Source organism: Herpailurus yagouaroundi, unplaced genomic scaffold (assembly GCF_014898765.1).
Source record: "Herpailurus yagouaroundi ecotype Mexico unplaced genomic scaffold, PumYag 192, whole genome shotgun sequence".
NCBI classification, from domain to species: domain Eukaryota; kingdom Metazoa; phylum Chordata; class Mammalia; order Carnivora; family Felidae; genus Herpailurus; species Herpailurus yagouaroundi.
In genome coordinates, this window is record NW_024412423.1 from 25,077,981 (window position 1) to 25,094,437 (window position 16,457).

Genomic DNA, 16,457 nt, shown 5'->3' on the forward strand with positions numbered 1-16,457 from the left:
ACACACACACACACACACACACACACACACACACACAGCTAACTTGCTTATATTTGGAGTGCTTTCCAGCAACACTACTAATTCATGGTCTGTAGGAGGTACAGGAATTAAGGCTGAGGGATCTCAAGATATATTTTCAATAGAGTTGACATATTAGAGCAAATCATGTGGAAAATTCAGTAATAGAATAGTAAACATTTATGGAACATTTATGTATGCCAAGCACTCTACTAAGCTTTTTGCATATACTATCTCATTTAATCCTCAGAACAGCTTTATGAGGTCACATTTTAATCATCGGTTTACCATTGCAGAAACTGAGCCTCAGGCATGCTAAATAAATATATTTTAATATTTTAAAATAAATTGTATTATTTATTTTTATGTTCACTGATCTTTTCACAGAACCAAGCATAGTTTCTGTCATGTTGTAGGACTCCTTAAATATGTGTTAAATTAATCAATGAATGAAATAGTTTATGAGACAGTTTCAGGTTGTTTTCCCAGACTTTTTTAGTGTCAGTAGCCCTTGCTATGTGTTTGTTTGTTTTTTTTCCTACACAAGAACAGCACTGTAACCATGTTGGCCTTCTGTGCTTTAGCTCCCTAGCATAAACCCTAGTGCCTCTTCTGGAAATGAAACCACTTTCTCAGGCGGAGGAGGAACTGCAGCAGTAACAACATCAGAGACTGACCATGTTCCCAAAGCTGACAGCACTGACATCAGATCTGATGAGTCTCTGAAAGCAGATAGTTCGACTTCAAATAGCAATAGTGAGCTAAAAACCATCAGGCCCCCTTGCCCTGACACAGCCCCCCCCTCTTCTGCCCTGCACTGGTTGGCGGATTTAGCAACTCAGAAGGCTAAAGAAGAAACAAAAGGTGAGATGAACACAAGCCTCTGCCCTGCCTTTAGGTGGAACCTGGACTTATTCCCGGATTCTTCAAACTCACACATGACCATCCACGTTTATGAAACATGATGCTTGCTTTCTCTGGGTAATCACATAAAATGAGGGAATTGCTTTCAATATTTTTGCAGAAGTGGAGCTTTTTTAAAAAAGACACATGCCTGGGTACCTGAGTGGCTCAGTTGGTAGAGCATCCGATTCTTGATCTCAGGGTGATGAGTTCAAGCCCCACATTGGGCGTGGAGTCTACTTTTAAGAAAATAAAACATAAAACTTCAAAAGAAAAGGCACATGCCTGGGCTGTACCCCAAACCTCTTTAGTCAGAATTGATAGGAGATTTTTATTAACCTTCCAGGTGGTTCTGTTACGCAGCCAGGGTTGATTTTCCATGGGCCCAAGAGTTGCCTGGGGAATTATTATAAATAGAGATTCCTGGGCCCCACCAGAACTGTTAAATGACATTCTCTTAGAGTACAAACAGGAATCTCCATTTTTAGTAAACACTCCAGGTGATTCCAGTACAAGTATTCTGAAGACCCCCTTGCAGAAACACTATGTTAGAAAGTGAGAGAGATGAAAGATGGATTGGAACAAAAGGAAATTTGAAATCCAGATCTGGTAAAGGAAGGAAGAAGTAGGAGACCTTCTCCTTGGCCATGATCCTGCTATAGTCATAACCTTGTCAAGGTTGGCCTGGACAAACTGTATGTAGTTTGTGGACCAGGGAAGGGGAAAGTCCTCCTCCACTCTTGGCTCATTTTTAGGAGTCATTTGCTTCCTGGGTATTACTTGTCATGCCTAATGCTATTCCTGGTTATGTCCTTACAGAAGCAGGGTCCCTGAGGTCGGTGCTCAGTAAAGAGTCTCATTCACCCTTTGGGCTGGACTCGTTCAACTCCACTGCAAAGGTCTCTCCATTGACTCCAAAGCTTTTTAACAGTCTGTTACTGGGTCCCACTGCCTCCAACAACAAAACCGAAGGCTCTAGCCTTCGAGACCTCCTTCACTCCGGACCCGGAAAGCTTCCTCAAGCCCCCTTGGACACAGGCATACCCTTCCCCCCGGTCTTCTCTACATCCTCAGCAGTAAGTGTCCTTTCTACAACTCTAGCCTTTGCTGCTTTTCCAAGGAAGAGCCATCAGAGATCTGATAACTGGATTAGAATATATATGGGTAACTTGTGTTATCTGTGTTGTCTGTCCAACTGACAAGTTATTTACATCGCGTTTGGGAAATGTTTGAGATCCGTTTAAATAGTGAACCTTTTGTGCCATGTTAAGAAGTCAATAGGGGCGCCTGGGTGGCTTGGTCGGTTAAGCGTCCAACTTCGGCTCAGGTCATGATCTCACGGTCCGTGAGTTCGAGCCCCGCATCGGGCTCTGCTGACAGCTCAGAGCCTGGAGCCTGTTTCAGATTCTGTGTCTCCCTCTCTCTCTGCCCCTCCCCTGTTCATGCTCTGTCTCTCTCTGTCTCAAAAATAAATAAATGTTAAAAAAAAAATTTTTTTTTAAAAAGAAGTCAATAGAAATTGAGACATTGAAATTTTCAGTCAGCAGGAATCACTATTTTCTTGACAATACCAGGCATTATTATTTTTTTTAACCTAGACAGTACATTCATACTGCCTTTTCTTGGATATCTATAATAGACACCTAAACCTAACACATCTAAGACCACATGCCTGATCTTCTGCGTATAAGCCTCCTTCTCCTGTAGTTTCCTCTCTTGGTCATGAGCATCTGCATTCTTCCAGTTGCTTGGCCAAAAATCTTGGAGTCATTTGGGACTCCCCTCTCTCATATTTCCTATCTAATCTGCCAGCACATCCTTTTAGTCTGATCTTTAAAATGTATGCAGGGGCACCTCAGTGGCTCAGCCATTTGAGCGTCCAGCTCTCAATTTCAGCTCAGGTCGTGATCCCAGGGTCATGGAAACGAGCCCTGCATCAAGCTCTGTGCTGAGCATGGAACCTGCTTAAGATTTTCTCTCTTTCCTTTTGCCCCTCTCGCTCGCTCTCTCTGTCTCTCTCTGTCTCTCTCAAATAAAAAATAACATGTATTCAGAGTCCACCCATTTCTCATTAGCTCCACCACTTCCTCTCTGGTCTGAGCCAACATCCTCTCTTGCCTGCATGTTTGCAGTAAACTTCTTACAGGTCTCCTTTATTTCTTCCCTTTTCCACTCTATAGTCTATTGTCAATACAGCAGCTTGAGTGGTTCTTTTTAAATATGAGTGATTTCGTTGACATGATTTTTGTTAGCTCTGCTGAAAATCCTTCAAGGGCTTCCTATTTCTCTGATAATATAAACAGAATCCTTTCAGTGGACAATAATGCTCTAGCTTTATCTGTGCAAGACTTCTTCCTTGCGCTTCTTTGACTTCACGCACCACTTTCCTTGTTCACTCTGCTCTGACCACACCCACCTTCTTACTGACCGTGACCAGGCAAGAATCCCTCTTCTGAGCCTTTGCGCTTACCCTTTTCTTCCACTTGGAACTCTCTTTGCCATGTAACCATATGCTTGCTTCATCATTAATTTCATCTCCTCCCTTCTGAAATGTCACGTCCTGTAGGCCTTCTTAAACCACCCTTTGTAAAATCCATCACAGCTCCATCCTCCATATCTGTTTTGTCTGCACTATTTTTTCCATAGCATTCATTACCATGATTGATTTGTTGTCTGTCTTCCCTTTCCTTAAAAGATTTTTGACTGTTTTATTCACTGCTATATCACTAGTGCCACAGTGTTTGATACATAGTAGGTATTCGGTAAGCATTTACTGAATGAATGAATTCACAAGATAAAAATTTAAATGATGTAGTGAAAAGTCTCCTTCCCATCATCATCTCCCAGCCACTTGTTTTCTTTTCTGCAGGTCAGTCATTGTATGGTTTTTTTCCTCCTTTTTTTACTCAGATGCTCTACACCTTGCTTTTCTGTTTTTAGTGTGTATTGTCTTAGAGATCATTTCAAACAAGTACATAAATATATTTCTCATTCTATTTTATAATTAGTGGCTAAAATTCAGTGAGCTGTGGATGGTTGAGCCATGTACGATGTGGGTTATTTGTTTCTTTTGCATTAGTGACTTGAAAAAATTACTTTTGGCTCTCTTTTATATGTACTTGCTCTGACCTTCGGTTCTCCTTTTTCTTTTTTGATTTTCCCAGGAAGTTCTATGATTACATGTACTTTGTAGAGATAATAATTAGTGATACTTCAGACTTAGGAATACTTCAGGCTTTTTATAAAAGCCCTCTCAGTTCTGTGACATTAGGTATGTCACTTTGATTTTTGAGCCTGGTGATTTCATCACCTGGAACGTGTGAGAGATTCTCAGTGGGGTGATAAGCAAGGGAAGAATTGAACATTAGGAGACTACTTTCAGAATATTTAGTGCCTTTTGAATACTTTCATTTACCACTTTTTTGGGGTATACTCCCTGGTTAAAAAACAAACAAACAAAAAACCACTGCCTTGGCACCTGGGTGGCTCCGTTGTTAAGTGTCCAACTTTGACCCAGGTCATGATCTCATAATTCGTGAGTTCAAGCCCCGCGTCGGGCTCTGTGCTGACAGCTCAGAGCCTGGAGCCTGCTTTGGATTCTGTGTCTCCCTCTCTCTCTACCCCTGCCCCGCTTGCACTCTGACCCCCTCTCTCTCTCAAAAATAAAAATAAACATTAAAAGAAATAAAAAACACTGCCTTGATAAGTCACTTTATTATTTAGTTGAAGTATCCTTGGGCATGCTAGACAGAAAAAAATTTATAAGCCTCAAAGTAAATAATCTTTTTCACTCAGTTAAAGCATTTTGTGATCCTTGTGGTCCACATGCAAATCCTTAATACAAGGCTGGATGGTAAAGACATTTCTTAGGTCTCTAGGCTCTTGAGGCAGATGCGATCTTTGCATACTTTTCTTGCATAAATGTAAAGCATAGTATAAAAGATGGAAATTTAAGATACTGACTTCATAAACCCCCATTCAATTACAAAAAGTATCTCAGAAAAAAAAAAAAAGTATCTCAGAAACGTTTGTGAAACTTAATCAGGTAAGTCATAACTCCTTCTTGTGAGTACAGTTGTGAGACAGTTTTTTGAATGCTCTTCTCATGGTGCCTCATTCATACTTACCTGATAGAATTGTATCTGGCAGGGAGTGAAGAACAAGGCCAGCCTACCCAACTTCCTTGACCACATCATTGCCTCAGTGGTAGAAAATAAGAAAACCTCAGATGCTGCAAAGCGGGCCTGTAACTTGACTGATACCCAAAAGGAAGTGAAGGAGATGGTGATGGGGTTGAATGTGCTGGACCCCCATACATCTCACTCCTGGCTCTGTGATGGCCGACTTCTGTGTCTTCATGACCCCAGCAACAAAAACAATTGGAAGATCTTCCGGGAATGTTGGAAGCAAGGCCAGGTAAGTAAGGATAAGTAGCTACCAGGACCAGCTGGCTGCTTGCCCACCACAACTACAACAATAGTTTCAATTCTGTCTAGGAGATTTTTTGACAGGGAGATTGAGACATAGTAAGTTCACCGAAAACTTCCTTGCTACTTCGATTTTACTTGGATTTAAAAAAATCAGAAGATTCCTAAAAATATATTGTGGTTCCTTCTATTTCTAAGCTCTATAGGTCTGCATTCTGAAAAGGGTAGTTGAAATTTCTGGGAAGTGGTGATCTGGCATTAATGACACTTTTAGAGGAAAATCCTTAAGTGTGATAGGGGTACGGTGAAGGTGGGTAGAAATGGGTAGTACTTTTCTAGGTAAATGTTCCAAGTCTGCACAAATTTGGATGATAGTGTGATAACACTTCCTAATTTTTATACTTTAGCAGGTGCTTGAAAAACGGGGAGGTTATGGAATTGTCTGGATAGTTCTTCACTCTCACTGTGAGGAAGTATTCTCAAAGTTGCATTAGTCAGCTTTTTGTCCTCTCACCTCAAAATAGTGGTAGATACCAGAGCAACAGAAGTAATTTCTGTAGCATGCTTCCCAGCATGAAACTCAAAAATTATAATGGAGAAGTGGTTTCCATTTCCTGCACCTGACATGTTGAAACCTCTAGATTCTGAAGCTGGGACAGAACAGTAAATCATCATGAAGAAGAGGTTGTCCTCAGGAAACCTATCCTGTCCTTGAGCTCTGAGCTAAAAAGTATTTCCTAAATGGTTCTGAATGGCATATTTTGTTTCCACAGCCAGTGTTGGTTTCAGGGGTACATAAAAAGCTCAAGTCTGAACTCTGGAAGCCAGAAGCCTTTAGCCAGGAATTTGGAGACCAAGATGTGGACTTAGTGAACTGCAGGAACTGTGCTATAATTTCCGATGTGAAAGTTCGGGATTTCTGGGATGGCTTTGAGATCATATGCAGTAAGTAGTTTTGATGACGGCAGACTGGAAAGGAAGTCCAGCTCTGCCCTTGGACACAAATCATACCCCCTTGGTGGGGGGACAGTCTGTCTTGGTGCCAACCAAGCTAGCTCTCCTGGCAATCATTGGCTCCCAGAGCACACCTGGGCTTAAGCACCTTCTCCCATGGGTTGTGTGGAGCACTTTCACTCTTGAGGCTGGAATTCTTGTGAGATGGAAAAATATAGCATGTGTTAAATAAAGCAGTGGGCGAGGAAAACAAAGCTCACCTAGTCCATTAGGATGGGTTACAAGTGTGAAAATAAGTTAGTCTCCTAAAACTTGTAGTCTTTGGAAAACCAGGCAGCAGCCAAACAAGCAGATTGTGGGAGTGCTGTCTGTCTTTCAGAGCGATTAAGATCAGAAGATGGGCAGCCTATGGTGCTTAAACTCAAGGACTGGCCTCCTGGGGAAGATTTTCGAGACATGATGCCCACAAGGTTAGTGAACTACAGTAGGTCATCTTGAGACCCTGTGCCTTGCTGAAGCATCACAAAGTAATGATAGAAAAGTGGACTTTGCCTCTTTGCTTTTTTCCCTCTTAACAAGCTAAGTCATCTTTCCTGATCTTCTGTAGGTTTGAAGATCTGATGGAGAATCTTCCTCTGCCAGAGTACACCAAACGAGATGGCAGGCTCAATCTGGCTTCTAGGCTACCCAGCTACTTTGTAAGGCCCGATCTGGGCCCCAAGATGTACAATGCCTATGGTATGTAGAAGCCAAAGCCGTAATTGCCCTTTTGGGACACTACTGTTCCCCATTTCACCTATAGAGGGAGATATTTAGTCAAGGTCCTGTGTAGAGCTAATAGAGCACAAAGTGACAGGTGCTAAAGAATTTAACAGTAGCCATAATGGTTTGAGGTTTGTTTGTTTGTTTGTTTGTTAAGATTTTTTTTTTATTTTTAAGTAATCTTGATACCCATTATGGGGCTTGAACTTACAACCCTGAGATCAAGAGTCACATGCTAAACCAACTGAGCCAGGCACAGGCCCCAGGGTGGATTTAAATGCGATGGCTTTTGTCATACTGATTTGTATCACATCTATACTTTGTATATCTACAATAATTAGAAGGTTTCCTCTCAAACATTCTGTGCAAGAAGACATGATTCTTAGTTTTTAAGAACCTTGATAAAATAACAGTGAAGAAGACAGAGTTCCATATCACCCAGCAAGCTCTTTGTGAAGTTACAATAAGGCCATAAATCACTGTGAAAGCCAATTCTCATTTGTATGTCAGTAATGCACATATCTGTTTTGCTTTTAAAGGAAAGATTGTTGGGGTGCCTGGGTGACTCAGTCAGTTTAGCATCCAACTTCAGCTCACATCATGATCTCACAGTTCATGAGTTCAAGCCCTGCATCGGGCTCGCTGCTTTCACTGCAGAGCCTGCTTCAAATCCTCTGTTCTGCCCCTCTCCTGCTCATTCTATCTCAGAAAGAAACATTAAAAAAAAAAAAAATAGAGATAGTGTTGTAGGGAGTGGAATTGGTTCAGTGAATGGCCAAAACTATAGTGTCAACCAAGCTAGAAATCAATCTTAAAACACTAGAAAAGAGATGAGAGTGATTTTTTTTAATAAACAGATATACTTCACTCTCCCTGTTACCCATTTAAGAACATCTTAGAGTATGTTCTCACTTGTAGAGTTGGTATGGATTTTTCACAATATTGCCCTTTCACCCTGCATATCCTCCTTTTCCCTCAGGCTTAATAACCGCAGAAGATAGAAGAGTTGGCACAACAAACCTTCATTTAGATGTATCTGATGCAGTCAATGTGATGGTGTATGTTGGGATCCCCATCGGGGAGGGTGCTCATGATGAAGGTACTATTTCTATATACCCTCTACTTCAGGATGGTGAGGCTCAACGTCAGGAGTAGAATCGGGTGTCTTTCTCCTCAGGGCCTATGCATAGTAGGTGCCCAATAGATGTTGCTAAGTGAAAGGAGGTTTTAGGAAAGAAGAGTGGTACTTGTGTATCTCTGACCATAGTCATTCTCTTTCTGGGAATGCTCCCTTTTCTACTGAGTATAGAGCATCAGAAATAGGAGCAAAGAAGGAAGGGCAGTCTGGCTCACTTGCCATCAGCCAGATCAGTTTATCAGATGATAAAGCCAGCTTATTTGCGCAGAACAAAAGCATCAAAGTGATATTTTGCTGCATTTTTACTCCCTGCCATCTCAGTATAAAATTAATATGTGTTAATTATGGACATTTTAGAAAATGTACAAAATGTTAAAGAAATACATAATTCAAAATCTCACAGTTCAGGGATTATTGGTGTCATTATTTTGGATATTTGCTGCCACACATTTGCTTTTAATGCGATACACCTGCAGATCCTTCCGTTAGTTGTCCTTTAGAGGATTATAATAGACAAGCATTAGAAGTCTACCCTCTTAACTTGCCAGAGAAGCTTTATGTTTCATGGCCTTATATCCGTAGAACCCTAGAGTTTATAAAGAGGTCTTGAAAAAGTACATGGAGTCTGTCTACTTACAGCAGGAAATAACCTGCATTTTGAACATAAGATGTGGCTAAACAGTTTGAGCAAGAAATATGTTTTAAAAGACTACTCTCCCTCCAAAAAAATGCAGAGTCTCTATTAAGGAAGATTTAGGGTTGCTCTTACTGTGTGTAGAAAGCTTAGGCAAATATGAGTTTTGATTCTTTGATTCTACCTTACATTGCTTCAGAGAGATGGAGAATAGTAGAGACTAAGCTTGTTTGAATTGAACATTTTGCTTTACTCAGAGGAAGTGAAATGACTGGAAAAGTAATTTTGCTCTTTTCAGAGGTACTCAAGACAATTGATGAGGGAGATGCTGATGAGGTGACAAAGCAGAGGATTCATGATGGAAAGGAGAAGCCTGGTGCTTTGTGGCACATCTATGCAGCCAAGGATGCAGAAAAGATCCGGGAATTGCTACGAAAGGTATGCCCCCAAGTAGGCTATCCACTCACGTATGAAGGGTCTGGGGGTGATGAGACCACCTGTTTAGGTTTCTCGTGTGGGGTTTCTTGGCTTTTAAGACCTGTACTTTTGGGACGCCTGGGAGGCTCAGTTAAGTGTCTGACTTTGGCTCACGGTTTGTGAGTTCGAGTCCCGTGTCTGGCTCTGTCCTGACAGCTTGGAGCCTGGAGCCTGCTTCGGATTCTGTGTCTCCCTCTCTCTCTGTGCCTCCCCTGCTCATGCTCTGTCTCTCTCTGTCTCTCAAAAATAAATAAATGTTAAAAAAAAAAAAAAATTAAAGACAGGTACTTTTTGTCCAAATGCCCTGAAGGCCTGAATCCACACCTGGAGGGTGTTGAATAGAATAAAGCAGAAGACTTTGGCCCCTCTAGAGACATTGCTGCAGGAAGTTGGGTTTATGCTATAATTTTTATGCATTGATTTTTCCATCTTTGGGTTTGGTTATGGCTTCAGGTTGGAGAAGAGCAAGGCCAAGAGAATCCCCCTGATCATGACCCAATCCATGACCAAAGTTGGTACCTGGACCAGACCCTCCGTAAGCGACTCTATGAGGAGTATGGTGTGCAAGGCTGGGCCATCGTTCAGTTCCTGGGAGATGCTGTCTTCATACCTGCTGGAGCCCCACACCAGGTGGGTTCCACTGGATTCCATAGGCTTCCTTATTTCTGAGTTTCCTACTAATCTGGCAATAGATACATATAAATGGCTGCATTAGGCTGACTGTTCTTAAACTGCAACTTCTTTTTTGCTCTTTAAGTTTCTTCAGTGTAATTCTCAATGCACGTTTGAAAATTTTTAAATAAGGGAGAAAGTGAAAGTCCTAACTCGGCTACTTGTGCCATGCCCCTTTTCCATCCCCTCACCCTGCTTTCTCCAGAAGTAGCTTGTGGTTAACAGTTTGGTATATATTTTTCCAGATCCTCTTCTGTGAGAATACTAACATTTTCATTTATAAATATATACTTGGAATTTTTCTGCTTTTGTTTTTATGACAATGGAATATCATAAGCATTTCTCAAGTTTGGGGGGTTTTGTCTTCTTTTTAAAACTATGTCATGGATATTTTCCATATATTGCTGAACATCTCAGGGCTCTTTCCCTCTGAACTTTTCCTCTCCCAGGTGCACAATCTATACAGTTGCATAAAAGTAGCAGAAGACTTTGTATCTCCAGAACATGTAAAGCACTGTTTCCGCCTGACGCAGGAATTCAGGCATCTCTCTAACACTCATACAAACCATGAGGATAAACTGCAGGTAAATAACTCCTCCTTCCCCCCCACTCTCTCTCCTTATCTCCTGCTTGCCTACATATATAGGATGATCATTCTGCTTTCTGAGGGTATTCTACGGGAGGTATTACTGGAGAGATGATCCTCTTCCACAGAGTATTTAATGAGTCCTCTTCCGATTTGCTTTTAGAGGATACACATCTTTTAACCTAGTCATTTCTGCTATCATCTTCTATTTCTCTGCCCCTGGGAGATAAAGTATTTCAGTGTTAATAACTGACTAGACTGACTTTTCCCAGTTAGATGGCGAAAGCACTGTGGCAGAGTGTTCTAAGCATGTTTCCAAGAAGGGCATTTCCCCAGAGCTGCTTCTCACAGCATGTTTCTGTGCAGGCTCCATTCCTTAATGCCCTGCTAGGTACTGCAATCCATATCCCTAAGAATTGTTGGGTGCTTTAGTAGCATTAAAAAAAAAGAAGAAGAAGAAGAAGGAAGCAAGATTTCCCAGGCAGGACTTCAGCAATCTGAATATAGTCTCCCAGTCTCCCGCAGGTAGATTCAGACATCTTCAATCCTGAGTCTCCTCATTTTTGCTGTTCCTTTTTAAAAATTAAGAACATTTCAGGCTGCCTGGGTGGCTCAGTCGGTTAAGCATCTAACTCTTGATTTTGACTCAGGTCTTGATCTCTGGGTTCGTGTTCCGAGCCCTGCCTCCAGCTCTGTGCTGACAGAGCAGAGCCTACTTGGGATTCGGTCTCCCTCCCTCTCTGCCCCTCCTGCTTACACTCACTCTCTCTCTCTCAAAAATCAATAAACTTAAAAATTTTTTTTGAACGTTTCAACCTTAAAGTTCTTATTACAAAGTACAATCACATTGATAGATAACATTGATATTATAGATATAATGCAAATATGCAGACATATATATTTTCAGATCTCAGCTCCGTTAGGTCTCTATTTATAATATGTCACCTCCAACACTCCCAATCCTCTGTCACTGCTCTATTTTTGTCTGTAGTATTTTTTATTGTCTAACATGTTACGTATTTTTTCTGTTTGTTTGTATCCCTAGTAGAATATAAGCTATTTAAACTCCATGAAGGCAGGAATTTTACTCCTTTATTCACTGCTTTTCCCTAGCATGATATCTGATACATACTAGGTACTCAGTAAATATTTGTTGAATTAGGGGCGCCTGGGTGGCTCAGTCGGTTAGGCATCCGACTTGGGCTCAGGCCATATTCTCACGGTTTGTGAGTTTGAGCCCCATGTCGGGCTCTGTGCTGACAGCTCGGAGTCTGGAGCCTGCTTCAGATTCTGTGTCTCCCTCTCTCTCCCTGTCCCTCCCCTGCTCACGCTCTGTCTCTCAATAATAAATAAACATTAAAAAAATTAAATAAAAAAATATTTGTTTAATTAATACAAAAAAAGTTTTTTTAACGTCTATTCATTTTTGAGAGACAGAGAGACAGAGCACTAGTGAGGGAGAGGCAGAGAGAGAGGTTGACACAGAATCTTAAAGCAGGCTCCAGCCTCTGAGCTGTCAGCACAGACCCCGAGGCAGGGCCTGAACCCACAAACCATGAGATCATGACCTGAGCCGAAGTCGGAGGCCTAACTGATTGAGCCACCCAGGTGCCCCAATACAAAAGTTTTTAAATAAAAAATAGCACAAGGGAGCTTATGTGCCCATCCTTCACCTTAAGAAATAAAGCATCCTATACATACTTATTATACAACATACACATATAGAACAACTACATTATTGAAGCTTCCATATACCCTTCCCCATTCTGTCTCTTTATTTCCCTCCCCAGAAATAATCACTATCTTGGTTTAAAACTGTCTTTAACCTGTTCACTTTATTTTAGTAACTCTATTCCTTCCTGCTTCACGTGTAATATGTGTTCTTCTTAGACAAAATAGAAAATACATGCAAGCACAAAGGGAGAAAATATCCAATAATCCTACCCACCCACTGTTGTTTTAGTGCATTCCTATTAGCTGTAGGACCTTGGGCAAGATTCTTAACCAGAGAACCTTGGTTTCCTCAGTTTCTCATCTGTAAAAATGGGGATGATAATAATAGAACAGACCTCAGGGGCACCTGGGTGGCTCAGTTGGTTGAGCGTCCGACTTTGGCTCAGGTCATGATCTCATGGTTCATGAGCTCGAGCCCTGCATCGGGCTCTGCTGACAGCTCGGAGCCTGGAGCCTGCTTCACATTCTATGTCTCCCTCTCTCTCTGCCCCATCCCCACTCATGCTCTGTCTCTCTCTGTCTTAAAAATAAATAAAACATTAAAAAAAAATTTTTTTTTTAAAAGAATAGACCTAATAAGACTGTGGTAAGGATTAAGTGAAAGTCCACATAAAAAGCTTAGCAATAGGGCACCTGGGTGACTCAGTCAGTTAAGCGTCGGACTTCAGCTCAGGTCATGATCATGTGGTCCATGAGTTCAAGCCCCACGTCGGGCTCTGTGCTGACAACTCAGAGCCTGGAGCCTGCTTCGGATTCTGTGTGTCCCTCTGTCTCTGCTCCTCTGCCGCTAACACTCTGTCTCTCTGTCTCTCTCTCTCTCTCTCTCTCTCTCTCTCTCTGTAAAATAAACAAACATTTAAAAAAATTAAGCAACAAAAACAAAAAACTTAGCAATAGTGCCCAGCATGTACTAAGTACATAGATGATGGTGATTATATAGCCTTTCAAATGATTTCATCATTCTTTTTTGAATATAGACCTTCTATCCTCTGTGATTTGTAAATCATCTATGGGATTGATTTGGGAAGTATGCAGTCCTCGTTGAAGGATTTCCTCACTCACTAGTAGGCTTTATAGGTTGTTTAAAATATATATCTTTATTTGAGAATATAATATGAGGCCACCATGAACTGACTGTGCCGATTGCTCTCTCCAGGTGAAGAACATCATTTATCACGCAGTGAAAGATGCTGTCGGCACCCTCAAGGCTCATGAATCCAAACTGGCAAGATCTTAGGCATGGAGAAATTGTTAACTCCCCTGTGAAGCAGGTCTTTCACTCACAACACATACAGGGAACGGCAGGGTTCTCTGCTGGAGCAGAGGCCCTTCACTGGGAGCCAGTGTGGTCAGTATTACAAACTCTCCAGCCACTCTTTTCTACGCTGCCTCAACACTGAAGGTTGACCCAGGAAAGTCACACTGTTCACACACACAGTTTCAGACTCCAAGCCAAGGTTGCCACATACCCATCCTGTGGTCTTTGGGACTCTGAATTGCCTGAACATTGCTGGGCTTTCCTGCACATTCTCGTGACTTGAGATTCATGGAAACCGGGAATGTGGGCACACCTTTCTTTTCTTTGTTCTCTCGTGCCTAGTTAAGTGGGAATGTGTTTGGAGGTAGGGGGAATCACATAACTGGTACAAGTAGGGGCTAATTGCCTAAACACACCTGGTGGAAGCCTGACAGTGTCTCTGCACGTGACCTCTGACACAGACCATCCCAGGAGACGGGGTGAAGCCATTCCCCACAATCTCTCTCGTGAACACTGGAGTCTTGCAGGACCCAGGGAGAACCCACTGCTTTTCCCAGGAGGCTCCAGGATTAGGAAACGTGTGTATTTAGTGAAAAATAGGTTTGTAGTGAAATAGTTACTATTTCATGAAAGTAGATATTTTTAGAATTTTTGAAATACCACAGTTGTTTTCCTGGATTATGAGGAAAGGCACATTACATTTAGTCTTCCTTTCGATAAAAATCTTTGAAGAATTATGATTTTTAGAAATCAACTGCCCATTATAGCACAAAATCAGCCAAAGCAGAATTGAAAAGAATTGGCTTTTTAGGATTCTTTTAGTTTCTTCCCTTCCCATCTCAGTCCTATCTTGAGGGAACAGCCATCTGAGAAAGAACTTTGTCATGTCTGAGCTGTGGTGTGTTTTACAGATACACACACTGGTGTTGCAGGAACCATTTTCACATATTACCAGCGTTCCCTTGGGACTCCTCTTACATTTCCGAATGCAAAGGAAAGTTTGATTTCCTACATGAGTCTGTTTGGTTTTTTGGGTTTTTTGTCCAAAAATGTTTTCAGCAAAACTTTCCAACTCTGTGGAGTTTTATTAAGAATTTATTTGAAAACGATGGAATTCATTAGCCCATAGATACATTGGAAAATGTATCTATCTTCTTTCCAGCTGTACTGTAGTGCCCTGCAGGCTTGTTTATATGTTCACAATTACTTTTTTTTTTTTAATAAAAGTCATTTACTGTAGAATACTTTTAATTTCACTTTCTGTATTTTAATTTTGTTGAAGGGCTGATTGGGATTTCCATGTTCTTATTAAAAATCTAACAAATCTGTTTGGAGTGGACTAAATTCTTCTGTGCCGGCCATTCTAAAAAGCAAAGGCAGGTTGAGGGCGGGGTTGGAGGTGGCGAATGGTTCATTTTCTGACCTTCATTACATTGCTGCATCCGATTACCTTTTACTTCCTGAATTTGTGCCCATTTGAGAGCAGAAAGTGCCAGGTCATTGTGGTTTGTGGGTTTGGGGGGTGAAGGGAAAAGAGTGGCAGAAAAGATGGGTTTTCCATTGTTGATGCTATGTGAATGGAGTGGGAAAGATGAGGTCTTTAACCTTCCTAGAGCAGCTGGGGGTAAGCGCAGTGGGGGACAGCCTGAGCAAGGTTTTGGGTGATCAGTGATGAGGTTCCTCAAAGCAGGAGGCCCACCTGCCCACATATGAAACATGTGGCCCTAGGTCCACCTCAGAGTTGGTGGGAAAAGACCCAAATGGATTTTTTGTTTATAAATCAGCAATTAAAGTAGCTTGAGGAGTAAGGACAGACTACATTCCAATTAGAAAAGGCCTTTTGAAGAGGAAGTTCTAAAGAATAGCAAGAGGGGTCATCGGAGGCTGCTTCTCCAGACTCTGTTGGAAAACATCTTCCAAAGTGTTTGAGCCTGGAAATACAATTATCAGGGTGGAAATAGACCATTGTGTGGTTCAAGGATACTGAGTTTGAATAGGACCATAACTGAAATACAGAGCTCTGAACGTGTCCTTTCAGGCTGGATGGGCACGGGTCGAGGCTGTGGTCACCAGAAGACTCACACCTCCACTTAAAGAATGCAGAAGCTTTGAAATGGGACAGGAAAGGAAAGCAATGGGGAGAAAGGGGGTTGCAGAGGTTGGAGCTTTGTTGCTTTGGTGAAAATCAGGAGGCGGGCTAGCCTACATTCTGGATATAAATGTCTTCAGAATTAGGGCATACACTGCTGCCAGCATTTGCTGGTGGGGGTGGAACTGGAGGCCCTAGATCCATCTCCAACCCAGACGCCATGCCTCCCTACCCTTTGTTTAAAGAGGGTCTACCCCTGGGTATTCACCTTGAGAGCCTGGGCTCTGTTTCCCTGCAAAGCTTAGCAAGTGACAACGTAAAAAAGATCAGAGTGGGGGACGGGTCCTCCAACAGGATTGATTGGTAATGGCCAAGAAGGGGTGAGGTGGACAGGTGTAGCTATAGCTATACCTTTGACTTGAGAAGTTCTTGGGTGGGTGTCTACAGGGCCTGTAATGGAGGAAGACAGTTTGCTAGTCAGCAGTTAGGAGAAGTGGCCTGATTAAAGTAGACTTCATGGGTTCCTACCTTAGCATGACTTAGTGGTTTTGTGACCTTGGCAAATTATTGAACTTCCCTAAGCTTCCCATTTCCTTATCTTCAAAATGAGGATAATTATGGCCTCTGCCTTATGAAATGAGGATTCAGTGAAATAATGCATGTGAAGCTCTTAGCTCAGAGGCTGGCACAGTAAGCACTCAATAAGTCCTAGCTAGTATTCCTGGGGGAATGTTTAAACCTTTCAGCCTGATGTGGGCAAGGCAGGAAGAGGGCTAGGACGTCAGGATGGAACCTGAAGGCCTGT

At 41.9% G+C, this 16,457-nt stretch overlaps 1 protein-coding gene across 2 annotated transcripts in view; it reads left to right on the forward strand.

Annotated features, from left to right (window-relative positions):
* The window catches only part of KDM3B (lysine demethylase 3B), a 73,169-nt gene extending 58,278 nt beyond the window's left edge, over positions 1-14,891 (forward strand). For both annotated transcript variants that reach the window (XM_040444598.1, XM_040444600.1), the window contains 11 exons: positions 603-882; positions 1,741-1,997; positions 5,071-5,337; positions 6,122-6,293; positions 6,682-6,772; positions 6,910-7,040; positions 8,044-8,163; positions 9,135-9,274; positions 9,767-9,943; positions 10,435-10,569; positions 13,462-14,891. In XM_040444598.1, coding sequence (XP_040300532.1) covers positions 603-882; positions 1,741-1,997; positions 5,071-5,337; positions 6,122-6,293; positions 6,682-6,772; positions 6,910-7,040; positions 8,044-8,163; positions 9,135-9,274; positions 9,767-9,943; positions 10,435-10,569; positions 13,462-13,542 — 1,851 coding nt within the window. In that variant the 3' untranslated portion in view covers positions 13,543-14,891. The remainder of the gene's footprint in view (positions 1-602; positions 883-1,740; positions 1,998-5,070; positions 5,338-6,121; positions 6,294-6,681; positions 6,773-6,909; positions 7,041-8,043; positions 8,164-9,134; positions 9,275-9,766; positions 9,944-10,434; positions 10,570-13,461) is intronic.
* Positions 14,892-16,457: the final 1,566 nt, after the last annotated feature.